Here is a 17,698-nt window from a genome sequence, read left to right as displayed (position 1 = left end):
ATCATTTCCAAAAGTACACATGTGCGTACACAGATTATGCAAGAGCATGCATGCACATACACACATTACAATATTTAAAAACTTGAAAGCCCTTCAACAACAGTAACAATAATAATTTCTAAGGATTCTAACAGGACACCCTACACAAGTCTACCTCTGAAAATAAGGCAGAAACTACAGCTGGTGCAAGATGTATTATATTACTGAACTAAAGTTCCTATAGTCATATAACACTGTTGGGATGCAAGCCATAATGCTGGTTTTGATTTACAAAAGCCTGTATATCTTGGCACCGAGGTACTTACAGGATGGCCTCCTTCGCTTTGAGGTGGCCCACTTGACTTATCCTCGATTTGTCCAGTGTGGGCCTTTTAATGGTCCCCCACATAAGGGAGGTGAAAGGGTGGGGTTTGTGAGCAATGTTTCTTTATGGTAGTCTCCATATTATGCAACACCCTCCCCCTCTAGATTAGATTGGCACCCTCAGTGTTGGCCAAGGGTATCCGTGGGGTGTGATCAGAAAAGTCAAGATGGTGGCCATGACAGTATGTTGCAAATAAAAAACAGTCAGAGCTTTGATTGCATTGTCATGGCCACTGTCCTGGCTTTTTGACCATATCCTGTAGACACCCCCACACACCCCTCCCGCACCGTTGTTGGCCTTCCAGAAAGTGTTAAAGGCAGAGTTGCTTCCAAGGGCCTTTGGGGAATGAATGGCCACCATTATACTTACCACTTTATGGTTCCTGGTTGTTTCTGTTTGTATTGGCTTTTATGTTTTGACTCTATTTTTATGTTGTAAACTGCAAGGAATCATTTATTGTAAACACAATAAAATTATCATCATCATCTCCTCTTGTCTTTTCTCCAGGAAAAACTTGTGGCAGAAAAAGATCATGACCTTCAAAGATGGCGAGTAGAAAGAGACCAACTCGTGTCAGCTCTAGAAGTTCAGCTGAGTTCTCTAATCTCGAGTAATGCACAGAAAGACAAAGAAATAGAAGAATTGAAAAAGATGCTCCTGAAATCTTCTAGGAAGGTTTGTATAGTTCGTTATTCTTTCACAAATATTCTTTTTCTTTTTCCTCTGCTGTTCCCAATTATTCAGCCTACCGGGGAGCAGGGGTGTGGTTAAAAAAATCAAGATGGTGCTCTGGGCAATGCAATCGAAGGCCTGTTCCTTCGTACGTACAGTACATGCATATTGATTACTTTGCTGTGACCACTACCTGGCATTTTTTTGACATACATGCTCCATGATGTCTACCTATTGTCACTTCACAACATTGATTGATTGGTCGATTTGTACACCACCTGACACTCCCCCCCCAAACAAATCTGAGCAGTTCACAAGAAAACAGGAGAATCATAAAACAATAAAAGAACGTAGCAATAAAAGAAGATAACCCAGAAAGCAAAGATGGGAAAACTGGGCAGCAACAAAACACACGTCCATTCCTCGGAAGTGGCTGCACCCATCCTAACCAAAGGTCTGGGTGAAAAGCCAGGTCTTTGAGGACTTCCAAAATACCAGTAGGGTGGGAGCCAACCAGGGCTTGTGGGGAAGGTCATTCCAGGGGGCAGGCCTGGTGGAAGTCTCTTTGAGATGAGTTTAGGACCTGGAGAACAACTTTACCTTCCCAAGGAAACTTCTGGAAACAATGTGCTCATTGGTTGTCAGGAGAATATACACACTATTTCACCCAACATGATGCTAGGAAAGGTCTGCCTATGCAGTGACAGAGTAGCCCAGTTGCATAACCAGAAGAGATGATGTCAATCCTGCTGCATGGTGCAACTCTTTGAGGAAGAGTTTCTGGGGAATAGCCATGAAAGGATTTCCCAGTTACATCTGGGTGGCCACCAGGGGAAGAATGTTGAAGTGGATAAGATGGTAGGTTGAGCAATGGGAATTTTTCTTCTCAGCCAGCCCTAATACAAGGCTACTGTTTCTGTGGTTTCTTTTCAGAAATTATCAGTGGCAGCATAGAGCCCCATAGGTTACATAATTAAGCAGAGTTAAGCACTACATTCTCCACATCTTCTGGCTGCTGGCCAGGCTCTTGATATTTAAAGTTGCTGATTGAAAGTTCAGCAAGAATCTAGTGTGACCTTTGGAGGTACAAAATCACCATCAGTCTCATTCCTTCTCTCTTTGACTAAGTGCTTCCACCACATGGGCTTGTTTGCAACTGTCAGGTCACTGCCAGAACCAACAATAGTGACAAATATGAGTTTATTCTGATAGGCAGGTTTTCCAAAAGATCTTTCAAAGCTTTTAAATATAGATTGGTTTTAAAGAAATAAACAAATGCTTTCATAATTAAAACAATAATACAAGAGCAGACAGTCTTTTCTCCGGGGATGGGGGGGGTATTTTTATGCCCTTCAGGGAGATGCTACCGAAGTGGGTGCCTTTAACATGGTTGGAGACCATTTAAAGGCCAAATGAATATTTTAGTTTTTGCAGTGACTTAATGCATCCAATTTGCCACTTAAATTGATCAGGGAGGGTGTCAGGTTTTAAGAGTGCCCTTTAAAACTTTGCAATTCCACCCCCCTCAGTAAAAGGCAAAAACAATGGTCCAAAATGTTTGGCCTTATCTGCACAGGGGAATCTGTGGGCTTAAATGCAGTGCAGGGAAGTGTTAGCCCTAATTGAACATAGAGCAGAGTATTTTGTGAGAATCAATCTTCTGTAAAAGCTGAAGTGTTGAATTAGGGACAGGTAGGTAAAAGGTAAAGGTAAAGTCTCCCTTGAGTTAAGTGCCCATGTAGATTTTTTGCCAACCATACGGAAATGGTTTACCATTGCCGTCTTCTGGGATGATCAGGTAGACTGTAGAGAGTAAGGAAAATGATCTTGATGGAGATATCCAAGATCCTTCACCAGGGTGACAGTATGGGGTGGGGGGGTGAAACATATTTTAAGTCCACAGCAGACAGATAATATTTGGAAATGGCTCAGGCAGACACCTCCCTAATTCTCTGAGCTATAAGAAGGAGAAAGATACCACACAAGACTTGCAAGATTGATGTCAAACCATCGTAGACCTGGTCTATGCTGGCCTACCCTACTAGGTAGACCAGATCAGGAAATCAACTCTATAGGAAGGCTAATACTGCTTTTATTGGAATAAACTCTCACAGCAGAATCTTGCAGGTTTGATTGTGTCGTACCTTTCCCCCCTTCTTATACTCCTGTGAATTAGGGAGGTTTCTATCTGAGCTACTTCCAAATATTATCTGTCCATTGTTGTGATGGAATGGACTTATGAAGGCCATGCTCAGGGAGATAAGCATGTTCTTAGCCCCCAACAGGAGCGTGGGAAGTTCAAGAAGATGAGGCTGGCACCTCCCTAAGGAATTCATGGTGTTGTGGCTGGCTGGCTTGGGAACTTGGGTTCAGTCTGGTGAGATTCTGTCTTGAGGTGGAAGCTAATAAACGCAACAGAACTGTATTAACTGTCCCATAGCTGCTTGTAGGTTATTAATTTGTGCATCCACTTGCTGTTGATGTTGTAGCAGGGCTGCTGCTAATAACTGGTGTCAAATTTGCTCCCTGGGGATCCATTGCCATGATTCAAACTCCCTCTTCTTGAAGGTGGTAGGAGTCTGGTGAGATTGTTGTCAGGTTCAGCCCAAAGAACTCCAAGAGACAATGCAAATACAGATCTGTCAAGGTCATCTTCCTTATTCTCCACATAGAACAAGATGCAAATCCCTACTTGATCACAAACTCCTGGGTGACTTTTAGCTAATCTCTTTTTCTTTCTCTTTCAGCTCAACCTATACTTCCATTTTATCTATGAAGCCCTACTAGCATAGAACAGGGATGTATCAGGAACTACCTTGTCAAAATTAAATCTGCCGTCTGATCCTAATATTTAGGAAGGGCCTATTGAGGATCCCACCCCCTTGAGCAGCGTGCATGGAGTGTGGGCCAGGCAGCTGGCCTTTTCAGTTATAGCCTTCATGCTTTGGAATACGCTTTCCTTGGAAGTACACTTGACCCCATCCTCCTGGGCATCCTGTGATGCCATTAAAACCCCTTTATTTCAATTTGCCTTTGACCTTGAATTATAATGAGCACCAATTACATTAATTAGTACATTTTTAAAGAAAATTATATATTGTTTTTTCTGCTTACTGCATGTAGTCTTACTCTGCTTTGTTGTGCACTGCCCAGAGTCTCCACTGATCAGGGCAGTTTATGAATATTGCAAATAACCAAGTAGGTTTATTTTATTTAACAGAAATGTTGTTGGGAGAGAATGAGGAGAGATCCCCATATATACCATCTTGAGTGCCCAGAGGAAAAGCAGGCTACAGATGCAATGAATAAAGAATATGTTTTAATTAAATAATATTGAACAGAAAATGTACTAAAATCCCCACATTGATCCACACTTTGCTACATTTTAAATTGTGTTCTTATTGATCCTGTCTGCATCTATTTAACTAAATATACAATATCTTTTTTTTCCCCCTGTGAAAGGAACACAAGACTATCACTGAAGGATTTCAAGATGATGATTCTAAGGAACTAACAGAGATTACCAGTGAGAATATTGCCCCTGCAGTGTTGACTATTTCAAATGGAACAAAAAACACTCAGGCAGAAGATCCCAGTAACTCGAAGCAGGTGCAGGTAATGGTAGCTTACAATATAATTCGAGTCTCCTTAAGCTCAGGGGCATTTACTCCTAGATAAAGGAGAGGTGCGGTTCTCTTCCATTTTGATGACCACCTAAAGGGGAAGGTCTTAGGGTGAAGCAAAGATGTAAGTGTGTGCAGGCAGGAGCACGTCTGCCCTAATACACCCATGGAAAGTCTTATGCATGTAGATTTACCATCATGGTGGGTCTCAGATAGGAATGGGGCAAGTTTGGCTTTGCATCCATTACATTCCAAACTTCTCCATTCCTTTAAGGGCAGCTCTGGTCTGGTATGCTATACAGAAGCTGGTGTGGCAAATTTCTCCCATCCCACTCCAGATTGTTTGACCCATGTTCTATTGCCTCTGCTCAACCTGTGACCCTTCCCAAATGTCTATTCGAGTTTGAGTCCAGTTATAGCAACTCAGTTGTTTTCTCTAATGTTAAATTTTCCAGTAGACGTCGAACATATGAAAAAAATGTTTATTCCATCTAATCTGCCTCCAGCAACATGCTCTGTCTTCCTATGGGAAGAATAATCCCATGGCAGGACCACAGACATGGGACTCTCATAGAAGACCACTGCAGCTTCATACCAATGAGAAAGGGCCCTCTCTGAACACGCTGCAAGACAAAGGATTCCAATAGAAGTGAATATCTGTAGCTCAGGGTTGAACTGTGGAGTCCTTGGTACTCTCTGAGCTTGGTTGTTTGCTTTCAGACATTTCATTACCTGACTAGGAAACATCATCAGTGTGAGAGAATGTGGGGTTTGCTCCCTGTTTATATACAGTACCTTGCCCTGACAGTGTTGGTGAGGGTGTGGTTTTCTTCTTGGTAGTTCCTTGATTAGGGTATTTTTTTCTGCTTTATTTAATCCCTGCTTATCTGGGCGTTGATTGCTGGCGAGGAAGTGTTCTGGTCTTTTTGTTTCCTTCTTAGCTTTTTTATTGTCTCTTTTGAAGGTGACAATAAAACACACCCTCACCAACACTGTCAGGTGTGTAAATGTGGTTTATCTCTATTTGTCTATGGGTGGCTGATTTGTCTGAATGCCAAGCTTCTGGGAATTCCCTAGCTTTGGATTTAGCTTGGTCTAGGATGCTCACAGTTTCCCAGTTGAAACTATGGTTAAGCCTGTCCATGTGTTGTGAGATTAAGGAGTTTTCATTGTGTCTTCTGACTGCTAGTTGGTGTTCATGGATGCGTTCTGCTAGTGTGCTGCCTGTCTGTCCTACATAGTGACTATTGCAGGCTTACTAGCAGAGCACATCCCTGAACACCAACTAGCAGTCAGAAGACACAATGAAAACTCGTTAATCGCACAGCACATGGACAGACTCCTTAATCTCAACACATGGACAGACAGAATTATTAGTTCATTAAGCACACCAGAGCCTATTCACTTAAAAATCTAATATTGGAACAGTTTCTCTGAATTGAGGAAGACTGAATTCTCTAACACGTTGTTAACTTTCAGCTGCATGTTTAGTTTGGAAGAGAAGGATTAGAAAATACAGTACACCACTTCTTTCTCTGAGGCTCTATAGCAGTTCTGCTTTGCATGTACTCTATTACATTGGTTAAATTCCTGAATTAAAGACCGTTAATGGTAGGTTATTGCTGTCAAAAGCATGTGTGCTTGTGTGAGAGAGAAAGGAAGACAATACCCATCATTTGTCTTGCTTTGAGGGCCACAGCTTACTCCCACAATGAACGGGGGGTGGGGTGCATGTAATGTCACTGGAAAGGTATAGCTGGATTTATTTTTTATTTTTTAATTTTCCTTTTGTGGGCGGTTTACAGTCAAGGGAAAACAGAAAGCAAACAGTTTGGGAGGCAAATTGCTCACATTTCTAATCTCCCCCAATGGCCCAGAATTGTGCTACCACAGTTAAGTATCACAGTGGCCAAATGTTAGCCCTGCAATTTTTGGGGTTGTTTGGGGGAAAATAAGAGGGTTATAAAGGTGGAAACAGATGTGCTGTCTTCCAAAAGTCTCCCAATCCTAATCCCACCCAAGAAAAAAAATAGTATCTCCCAAATGGGCTATATTTTGCTGAATGTTGGTGGTACAGTGATGGAAGTCACATGCAGTCAGCAATCATCAGTTGCCTGCTGTTTATGCAGACTGTTTTTATAGTTAATAGAAGAAGGTGGTTGCTGCATCTGGCTCTTTTGATACAGCAAACTTCAAGTTGCTGTAAAACTTTTTTTAAAAATGTGTTTGGTGTCGTGAAAAGAATTCAGGATAAATTTTCAGAGACTCCAGATACCCTGACACATTGCTTAGAACTAATTTCTTTTTAATTGCTTCTTCAGGTGCCACTTTCTGAAGCAAACACAGCTTATAATTCTACCTAGCAGCATCTATTATTAATATGATTGACAAAACCAGGCACCTGGAGGAGGAGATAAAGTTGAAATGAAGGGTTGGATGCTGAAAAGACACATGTACTGGGGCAAAATGAGTTCTATTGGGAGGATGTTTCACCATGTGGGCACCATCGTGGTGGAAATCAGGTTCTTCATCTTGGCCTCTTACATCTCTGGTGGCATCAAAAATCACGTTTATGTCTGAACAATGCAGATCTTAAAATCCCATTAAATTCATTCGTCCACAGCTTAAAGAAAAACAAGCTGACTTGCCAAATTGCAACACTGCTGGGAACGTTGGATCTAGCAAGGTATCTTCAGGAGAAAATATTCAGGTAAGCCCCCATTTGTAGAGCAGCACTTCATTGCTCTGAAACTTACTTTTGGGTGTTACTCTCCAGCTATTCAGGACTGTTAATTTCAGAACCTAACAATGGAATCCTATAGGTCTCAAGATAGTGGTTCATATACTTCCTCCATGTATTCAGTGTATATGTAGCTCCCCTCCTTCCTGCTTCTATTTATTATGTTGAACATTCAGGAGAAGGAATTTTTGGTATCTACAGATGTCCCCAAGGCTACAACATGTGAAAGTCAGGCCAGTGAGTATTCTCACATTAGAAGCTGTTCTCCTGCATCTGAATGTACAGCAACTCTCTAAGTATTAAGTGGACACTTGAAAGAATGGGCCAGTAGTACTGGGCAGGCTTAGTCTCTTAAATGTAAGTCCCATTGAGCTGAATGACATTTAATCGTAGATATCTGGATATAGCCCCTTCATGGATCACTGCCTTGTCGTGGCGAAGGCCAGGAAGGCCTGGCGCAATATGGTTCATGGGGTCACGAAGAGTCGGACACGACTTAACGACTAAACAACAACAACACTCTGGATATAGAATTGCAGCCCAAAGCGCTCTGTTTCTTGGTATTGGATTTCGCTTCACCGAAATTAGTTTTCAGATGAACTGATATTCTGGGAGTGAATCATTTGAGGCTTATTGGTGCAATTGATGCTGCTATTCAATGTTCTGTCCTCTAGTAAAAACTGCAGTTAACTGAGTTCTCCTTTGCTAGGAAAAGTTTTTGATATCACACTATAAGGCTTACTGCAAAGATTTGTACAATGAAATAGAGTGTGCAACAGAGTCTGGCCAGTGAGTTTTTCGTTAGAGACTTCTGTTGAATTTCCCACCTGTTTTCCTCTTCATTTTATGAGCAAAGCAAATACTATTTTCCTCTGCTATTTTCTGTCATGTTATTGTACCCGTAGGACCAATCAGATGCTGTCTTAGATTCTTGTGAAGTATCTTCTGAGAGTGACCAAGCTAGCCGCTTTCCAAAACCTGAAATGGAGATTCAGTTTACACCTTTGCAGCCCAATAAGATGGAAGTAAAGCATCAAGGAAGTCCTTCCACAGTGACTCTTAAGGTGCCCAAGTCAAGGAAAAGGAAGAGCAACACCATGCATGAGGTACAAAGTTTGGAAAAAAACAGATATTGTTAGCATGTTTCTTGTACCCATCTCAAAATAGCGTTTCTGAAAGAAATCTAAAATGTGCATTATTAAACCACCAAAGAATGTAATCCCAAACTAAAGAATAAGTCCCACTGGATGCAGTAGGACATCCTTCCTTATAAACGTACAATTATACATGATTTCTTAAGGATTTGGGTTATATGGGGTTTCTTAAGGATTTGGGTGCATCTGGTTCTATCTCTGATCTAGGCAGTTGCTTTGATGCTAAAACAATATACACCTTGCTTTAATTGTTGCTAAGAAAATGACAGGAAAGTGTCCTGAGTTCAACACAAGGGACTTTTTTTAATACCCTGCGCTGACATTTATATAAGTAGTAGTCTTCTCTGTTTAATTTGTTTGGGGAAAAGCAAGTTCTAGCCTGAAAACATGGACCCAGTTTATCTCAAGCCCTTTTTTTACCAATGCTTTCTTCATGGCTAGCCGATAACTGTCTTTGAAGATATGATGAGAAATGAAACGCCATACTGTGAACTGCAGATGTAACTCCAATCTTCTAGGCATCTCTACCTGACTAAACCCCATGTGGGCAGCAGCAAGCATGTCTCTTTCCCAGAAAAAGAAAATTCCACTCCAGGGAATCTGAATGTGCAGCTGAGATCTGACCTTGATCAGTGTCCACAAACGTACCACACGGGGAGCAGCAAATGGTGGGCCAGGCTCTGACCAGAATATGTAGGGCTGGCCTTTTCAACAGAGGCTTTGCAAGTTCATTGTTAATCTTCATGGTAGCGTGTGGTAGCTTTTAGTCAAGGATGCAGTATATGGTTTCTTGGAATAATTTTTTTATCCAAAATTGGGAACCTTAAAATCATTTCTTAACTTTCAATACTATTTTTTAAAGTCACATTTCTAAAAGGGGCTGTTTAACTTCAGATTTGAGATTATATATGAATACTTACTTAGAGGTGAATGCATGGAAAAATAACTTTGTCTTCTCAACTGTGCTTCCTTCAAGAGCAATATGCTGTCAAGTTTCTGGAAAAACAAACTTAGAAATAAGGGCATTTCTGATGTCAGTCAGGTACTGAATCTCTTTAAGTGCAAGTAGATAAGAGTACTTTAATCCTTCTTCACATTTCACCCCAATATCACATTTAGATTATAACAACTATCATAGCTGATCTTTCATCTACTATTTCTTACCATCTTGTAATGAACATCTGCTTTTCAAATATGCAGTAAAACTTCAATTTAACAGACCATTTTGGGGAGAAAAGGGTATCCATTAAAGTCGAATACCCATTAAATCTGAATTTTTGTATTAAATCTTATTTATGTCATTTTGTCATAATGTCACCATTTGCTTAAATACATAATTACCAAAATGGACAAATGGACACAGTAACATAATTTTGTTAATGATCTCTCCTGCTTTGAAAATATTGTTTAGGGGTGAAACCTTAAGTAAAATTTTGTCCGTGGCATTCAAGTCCACTGAACTGGAATCTGGCGAATTGAGGTTTTACTGTTTCTGATGCTGACTAACTGAAATCTGCCACCATTTACTCATATCCATTAACACTTTCATGAGACAGCAATCTTAACCTGGTGGATTTCAAAGTAAATTTTATTTGAATAGGTTTTATTTTACTGCTTTAATACAACAATAAAAAGAGGAAAAACCAAAAATGTGTATATGCAAATAACCCACAAGATACAGAGAGAGAAATTGAGAGAAAACCTAAATCAAATAAAATATAATCACAACAATAATTGTATCTCAATTAAAATTTGTAGTTTTTAAACAGTGAATTGAACCTCACCCGCATAGAATTATACTGCCCAGGGTTTTCTCTTTATGCCAGTAAAAATCCAATTCAGTGGCTGAGAGGTGACACATTTCAGCAAGGCAGCCTTTGATATCTGATACACCAGGATCTGTCATGATGATCTTTTGGGGCAAGTAGAATAGTCCAAGGACAGTAAATCCAAATGTCTTCAGAAAGTGATAAATTCCAAATGTTTGGAATACAAATTAACAACACATTGACATCTACAACCTGGTTATAATTAAAGAATAACATATTTAGACCAAGGAACTCAAAATGATGGGCTGGCTTTACTGTGAATCGCACCACTTATGGATACGCATACATTCACTGAAAAAACTTTTTCCCCAAATGTTAAAGGGTATAATCTTACTTCATTTGAGGCCGAAATATTATCTTAATCAGAACAAAATGCCTTTTCAAAGAGGTATTTATACAGGTAGTCCTTGTTTAGCAACTGCCTCAGATAGCAACTGTTTGCAAATATGATGGTAATAAAAAATTCATTTTCTGACCAATGCCCATATTTATGACAACAAAAGTCTTCAGTGTGAAACTGACTAAGACCTGGTCAGTTTCAAGCAGCAGCTGCAGCCCCCAGATGGTTCCAATCACCTAATTGAAGTCCCAGAGCTGAGCTTGTTAACTTGGGGTTGCAGAGAAAAGCAGGTTGGGAAGCTTGTTTAAGCAATCTCTCTGCCCTGTGAAGAGGCCAAAAAAAGGGGAAAAAAACAGGTCAGGCACAGGACACTGTATTAGAGAACTTTATCTGAATGAGAGGGCAGCAATCAGTGATCTTTGCAGCATCTCTCTCTCAGAGTCACATGGTTTGCTTAGTGTTCGCTCAAACCAATTGCAGTCACTAAATAATTTTATATACATAAGCTCATTCCCTCATGTAAGCTTACATTAAAAGAAATAGTTTCTTACATGAATAATGTAACAGGAATAAGAAAATAAGAACATCAAATATAATATTATGTAATGAACCTATATATAGTTCTCCCAAAGTCTTTCTCACTTTCTCACAAAGTCCTACTTGCCCAGAACATCAAAGCAGGTTGGTAACAACCAGCAAGCAATAAAAAAAGTCAAAATTCTGTCCTTACATTGCCTTTTCTAAATTCCTCTTTCCATTCCTTTGCTCTTTGCCCAGATTTTGCCCTCCTAGCAGCCAAACTTATATTTTGTCCAAGTTGAGTGACAGTGTCTAGGAAACATTGAGACTCTAGAAGTAGTCAGAATAATATCATGTCTTTGAGGCTCCTCACTGTCTCTAGCCTCTTCTGTGTGTAATGAAAGAGATGGGTTGGAACTGAATGGCCACAATTTCCAGTGACAGAAAGGGGATAAAAATCATCAGGGAATTTTCTGTCTTTTTGACCTCAACACCTCAAGCAGAAGTAGGCTTCTCAACTATTGTTAGTTGGACCTGATGGGGTCCATGAAAATCAAAGCGATTGATTCTGTTAGCTTCTCATTCAGGCTCTTTCTCATTCATGAAGTAGGTAATGGGCAATAAAATATTATACAGTCCCTAAATTCAGTCTGAACCACAAACAAATGCATGTGAAGCAATTGGAAGTATTCATTCTTGCTTAAGAAATGCCTGTATACATTAGACCAAAATCCAGCCACTCCGATCTTATTAGTGAAAATCCTCAGCAATCAGAAGCCAGATGGTGTTCTCTGAGAAATTGCTGAATGTTCCACCAGAGACCTGTGGCTGATTCGGAATCCTTCATTCTGAAATTGGAATGGCATCCAATTTAATATAAAGCAAAGGTCCTCTTGTAGAGAAGAAAAATAATAGAATAATTTATAAAGTGGATAAAAATGGCAGAACGGTTTATCTTAATTCGGAAGCATTTTTGTTTCATGTTCTCAAGTTAAACAGTATGGAATTAATATAGAATAGGGCAGAATTATAGATAAGCCCAAAATACAAGTGACAGTATCCCTCATCTTTTGCTGAAACTGCAGGGGGTTGTAACATCTAGAAAATCACAGATTGCTCTGTCCCTGGTAAAATAATTCATGAATATTGGAAGATTGCCTTGCATTTAATTTGAATTTCAGATTAATCATAGCAAATATATAATGAGATTTAAGTGCTCTCCCATGAGATCTCATAAGAGTTTGGCTTTTAAAAAATGTTATTTTTTGAATGTCCGTGACAACATGCCAACTGAACAATGCTCCATCCAGTGTGTGAAAAGATTGCCAATTCTAGTTAAAGCTGCCCCATTTCCCTCTAAGAAGTATTTAACAACCCAGCATGGAGACTGTAGCTCAATGTTAAACACACCATTCTCATTCTAAGGACGTCTTGAAAAACGAAAATGAGAAGAATGTAACATTGCCAGCTAATAGGAATGTATGGTCTGATTCATTAAGAAGACAAGGGAAAAAAGTATGTGTGTTGATAACTTTAATGTGATGGTGTTGCAGTAGTTTGACATGGAATAGCTTTATTTTAATTATATGATAATTTAATTATTATATCACATGCATTCCTGGTTCAGCAATTTTGTAAAGCACGTGTTCTGTTACATTGCAGGTAAAAAGGAGATAAATTATCAAGGACTGTAGCTTGCCTTAGGCCAGAGTAATGGGCTCTTCCTCTTCTTCTAGCAGATAATTATCTTTTTCCCCTCCACAAAGTACTTGAACCCAAATGTCTCTTCTTTAAAATATTTTTTATCAGCCTAGTGACAGCCAATCTTCATTATCTAAGCCTTTAGCCTACCTGAATGTTTATGACCTCCAGATATCGGGACTTTCCTGGAATTCTCTCACCAGCAAAGCCCTTGCTGAGAATTCTGGGAGATGAAGTTCATACATCTGGAGACTTGCCCAGATTGGGGAAAGCTGATATAACTGCAGCAGCTGGAAACCGTATAGCCAAAATGGAGCTACTAAAAAATAAGACAAGGACAGCACAAATGAACTCCAATACTTTTGAGTAGGAATGTTGGAAATACATGCCAGGGCTAAGTCCTATATCTAATGTTCAATCATGGTAATAACCTAATGCAGATACACTTTTTATAAAGGACAGTATGGTTTAGCAAATGTCTTTCGACAATAAATAAAATGTTTTAAATATATGCTTCAATATTTTCTATTGCTTCAGACTGCTCCTAACTCCTCCCTCAGAAAGGATTATTCCTTAAGAACTAAACATTATGCATCAAATATAAAATCAACAGCATCCCCAGGTGGAACTCTACAAAAATTTGGCAATCTCTTGCAGAATTCCCCTACAATAATACAATCTAAAGGTAAGCAGCAAAAGAAAGAAGCCCATTCCTTTAATGTGAGGCAATTATGAGATATTTTTGTTGTTCCATCTGGAACACTGCATATTTTAAAAGGGGAGTTGGTGTTTTAAACCACAGAGCAAAAGAAATTAGCTTTGGACATCAACTTTTTTAATCTTGTTCTTTTTGTATTGCTTGTAATACTTCGATGGAGGCAAATTACATTGAAACTGTAATTTAATCACAATTTCAGCCTGATCTCATCCAGAGACAGGTCTTTATAACGGAACCCTTCCCTTTCCTGGAACAATTGCCTCTAGAAGATTGCAAAGTATGTCAAGTTCAATATGTTCTCTTTTGAGTTTGAATCAGCTGTTCCAACGTTTCTAGAAGCCTTCAAATGCTGCCTTGACAATTCTGGAAGTGTCAAAAAAGACCCATTTCAGGCTTGAATTCAAAACAGGGTCATTTTGAGTTTAGACACTTCTGGAAGGTTTGAGACCCTTTGAAAGAAGAGCCCATTTTGAGCTTGAAATGTTCTAAATTCAGAATCTTTGAATACCTCTAGAAACTTTTGTAAATATTAATGCTAATATGGTGCAATAGACTGTTGAACTACGACTGGGAAGATCCAATTTCAAATTCTCACTTGGGCACAACTGCTATAAAGTCACGTTTGCTTTCTGTGCCATAAATTTCCTTAGGATAAAGTGAGTCAGGGAATAAGAACTATGCAAGCTTATTAAAGTGGAATATACATGTAATTACTTATAGAAATAAACATAAGGAGGACAGAAAATGCAATTTGGTGAGAGTGAATCAGTAATGCTCATCGTGAAGCCATGAGGGATCTTCTGATTGTTCTGGACTACAACTGCAGAAACCCTTACCAACAGCCATCTTGGTAGAGCACTTTCCCCGCTCCCCTTAATCCCCTCTCTCTCTTTAGCTTGATTTTACATACTTTTACTTAAAATAAAACCTAGGGAGTCCAATGGGGCTTGCTCCAAAATATCCCTTATGAGGTGTTCCTTTTTGCTGAATGGATTTCAGTTGTATGGGCCATGGCTTTTAAAAACTACTTCCAGAAGAAGAAAGGAAGAGATTTTTTTGCGAAAGATTAGTCTTATTCATTAATGGACTAGATCAGGGAGTTTCAAGCATTTTCAGGGTGTTAGGGTTTTTTTCCTTAAAAAAAAATACCCTAGAACTCCTGATCAAGAGGTAAAGCTCCAGAGAACTGGCTGCGTTCAGGTGAACCGTTTTTGGTTTTGCCCTTAATCTCTCACAGAACCCCATCAAATTCTTGCACAATGCTAGGGTTCCACAGAACGCAATTTGAAAAACCCTAGCCTAGCTAAGAGTAGAGTAAGTGGTAAGATAGAGTTGCGCTGCTTTGAATAAAAGAAAACATCTCCTACCATGCCTCTTCTAGCAAAGAAGCTGATGGCCACAATGAAATCTCCCAAATCTACCGAGGAAGAATCAGTTAAGGAAAACGATGCCAGGCCCAAGAAATCAAGACGAAAGCTCTACTCAACCAACATTTCTACTCCTATTGAATTTTCTGGTCAAGTGGTAAGTGATTCCACAAAGCACTTTGACTAACTCAGGGCGGATAGCCTTTTGAAAGCTGGGAACTAAACCCAGTTGGGAGGGGCGGGGTGGAAAGATGTAATAAAAAGAGCCCATGATGCCCAGAAGAAATAAGGCTAGGTCCAAGATGAGGGCAGAGGTGGGATTTTCCACGCTTTGGTTTGGCAAGGGGAGGTAGCTTTAGTGTTTTGTACTTTAAAAGACAACTGTATTAAGCCAATTTTAAGTCTTTCTCTGAAAGAAAGGCAGAGTATAGATGAAGAACAGGCATTATAGAATACAAGACTGGCATATTGTGTAGACAGACAATATAAATTTAGGATATTTTCTGATTTTTATTATTATTATTATTATTTGCTTTTCCTAGAGGCTGGCTTGTCCCATCCCAGCCACCTTCTAGGAATAAGATTGAAACAGATGCATTTCCTATTGCACTCACTTCATGCCAATGATCCTCTTCTCTCTGCTTTCCTTTACCCTCTCTCTGTCTTTAGTTTTATTTTGTATACTGCTACTTAAAATGAAGTCTACACAGCCCAGTGGGCCTTGCTCCAAAGTAAATGTGCATAAGGTGTTAGTCTTAATCTTTATCTATTGAAACAATAGGATTTCAGCAAAATCAGCATTTTCCACCTTGGTCTTGAAGCGTAGTCTGGCCTTCAGAGCTGATGGATATCATTATTTTGGCTTGAATAAGGTGTAATGATTAGATATTAGTTACTTTAATAAGCTTTAAGCTTACATTCTGCCCTGCTTCTCTGGTGCAGCTGCAAGATCAAGAAAAGATCAAAATCTCCTGATATGGATCAACCAGAATGCAGTGTTATATCCAGATTAAGAGTAAACTGCGCTTAGTCATAAATAAGGCCAGCAAAAGCAAGCAGAGTTCATTACCTCTATTTGAAGTTGGCTTGTTTTTGCTACCTTTAGGTGAGATTAGCCACTATTTACCTGGGTTTAGAGGCTTTATTGATTCCAATATCCAGATTTGTCTTTTAGCTGTGCTGGAGGAAACATACGTTTCAGGGTTGTTCAGGATACAAATGGAACAAATAATCATCACCTAATTAAACCACTGTTTAGGGTTTCATGGCAATTCACATATCTCAATGTTTAACTGTGTTTTGTTGAAACAAGGCATAAGCTAGTTTGCACATAATGCTAAGCCATAACGACTGGGTCCACACATGTTAAACCAGGGATCAAGTAACTTGTCAGATGGAGAGCAGCATCGTACAATAATAAATAAAAATATAAATGTTAAATTTTTTAAAAATTAATAAAAATGGTCAGTATTTTGAGAAATATAGCTTTTCTTTGACCATGTGGGAATCTTTTTTATCTTTTTCTTTTTAATTTTGAGGGTCAGCAAGCATAATCTAGGGAAGTTCTCGGCAAAAAGCAAAGTACATTATTGCTTAGCATTTGGTGCAGATCAAACCAAATCTTTATTGTTGCTCAAGGTCAGTCCTGAGTCATCTAAGAGTCATAAATTCAGATTGCTAACCAGACCTAAGAGATTACAACCTAAAACAGTAATGACTTTCCCACACCATTTGGCTTCTGACTGGAGCTTCTAGTTGGACATGTACTGAACACTGGGTTATTTCTTTATTTTACATCAGACCTAGGGTAGCTTCAAACCCTGAAACCATCACCAACCTCCCCTAATTATAAAATTATAAGATACAGTGGCCCTCATCATGCAGTTACCTGGGCACCAAAGATACTTGATCTAGCATACAGGTCCCTCTAATTTGGAAGGTCTCTTCATTTTGGGAGGTTTATCTTCTGCTTCTTTATTGTCCCAAAAAAGAATTTGCCCCAGTTCTTACAGCTTGGCCGAGTACTATCTGCGTACCTGATTGGTTAGAAAAACTCTTTCATTTCTTTTTTAGATTGTTATGGATCAAAAGGAAAGCGATCATGAAATTATCAAGCGACGGCTCCGAATTAAAAAAAAATAGTGATGTTCTTTCCACGGAGAATCATGTACAAAATTCTTCTGTAGATGTTATCAATGTTGTAATTGCTCCTTCAGTTTTTTTCAAAATTTTTGTGTAGATTTTGTCGATACTGCTATAAAAATTAGACACAGAGAATTAAAATGTGTTGAAGTCTCCTTGGTCTTTTTTTTTCTAATGTAGTCTCTTCAGAAGCTATATCACAATCTGAATCTGCAATCCTAACAGTGTGGTATAGCTGTTAAGGTGTTGGGGTAGAAGCGCTGAGAACCTGGTTTTAGCCCATCCTCAACCACAAAGAAAGCCAGTTTAGGGTAGTGGTTTAAGGCATTGGGCTTAGAAACCAGGAGGCCAGTTCTAGTCCTGCCTTAGGCACCAAGCCAGCTAGGTGACCTTGAGCCAGTCATTCTCTCTCTCTTCAGCCCTAGGAAGCAGGCAAGGGCAAACCACTTTTGAAAAACCTTGCCAAGAAAACTGTAGGGACTGGTCCAGGCAGTCGCCAGGACTCAAAAACTGACTCAAAGGCACACCC

General features: G+C 39.4%; 1 protein-coding gene across 3 annotated transcripts in view; it reads left to right on the top strand.

Annotated features, from left to right (window-relative positions):
• KIF20B (kinesin family member 20B) overlaps positions 1-17,308 on the top strand; it is a 56,085-nt gene extending 38,777 nt beyond the window's left edge. For 2 of the 3 annotated variants that reach the window (XM_088128966.1, XM_025171262.2), the window contains exons 27-34: positions 872-1,039; positions 4,499-4,651; positions 7,283-7,369; positions 8,305-8,505; positions 9,530-9,595; positions 13,480-13,627; positions 15,042-15,184; positions 17,101-17,308. In XM_088128966.1, coding sequence (XP_087985092.1) covers positions 872-1,039; positions 4,499-4,651; positions 7,283-7,369; positions 8,305-8,505; positions 9,530-9,595; positions 13,480-13,627; positions 15,042-15,184; positions 17,101-17,169 — 1,035 coding nt within the window. In that variant the 3' untranslated portion in view covers positions 17,170-17,308. The remainder of the gene's footprint in view (positions 1-871; positions 1,040-4,498; positions 4,652-7,282; positions 7,370-8,304; positions 8,506-9,529; positions 9,596-13,479; positions 13,628-15,041; positions 15,185-17,100) is intronic. The other variant, XM_088128967.1, reaches the window with a different exon arrangement.
• Positions 17,309-17,698: the final 390 nt, after the last annotated feature.

Source organism: Python bivittatus, unplaced genomic scaffold (assembly GCF_059951505.1).
Source record: "Python bivittatus isolate LINGU-HERP-01145 unplaced genomic scaffold, Pbiv_v1 ctg000780_np1212, whole genome shotgun sequence".
NCBI lineage: Eukaryota > Metazoa > Chordata > Lepidosauria > Squamata > Pythonidae > Python > Python bivittatus.
This window is presented reverse-complemented; position numbering and strand designations above follow the sequence as displayed.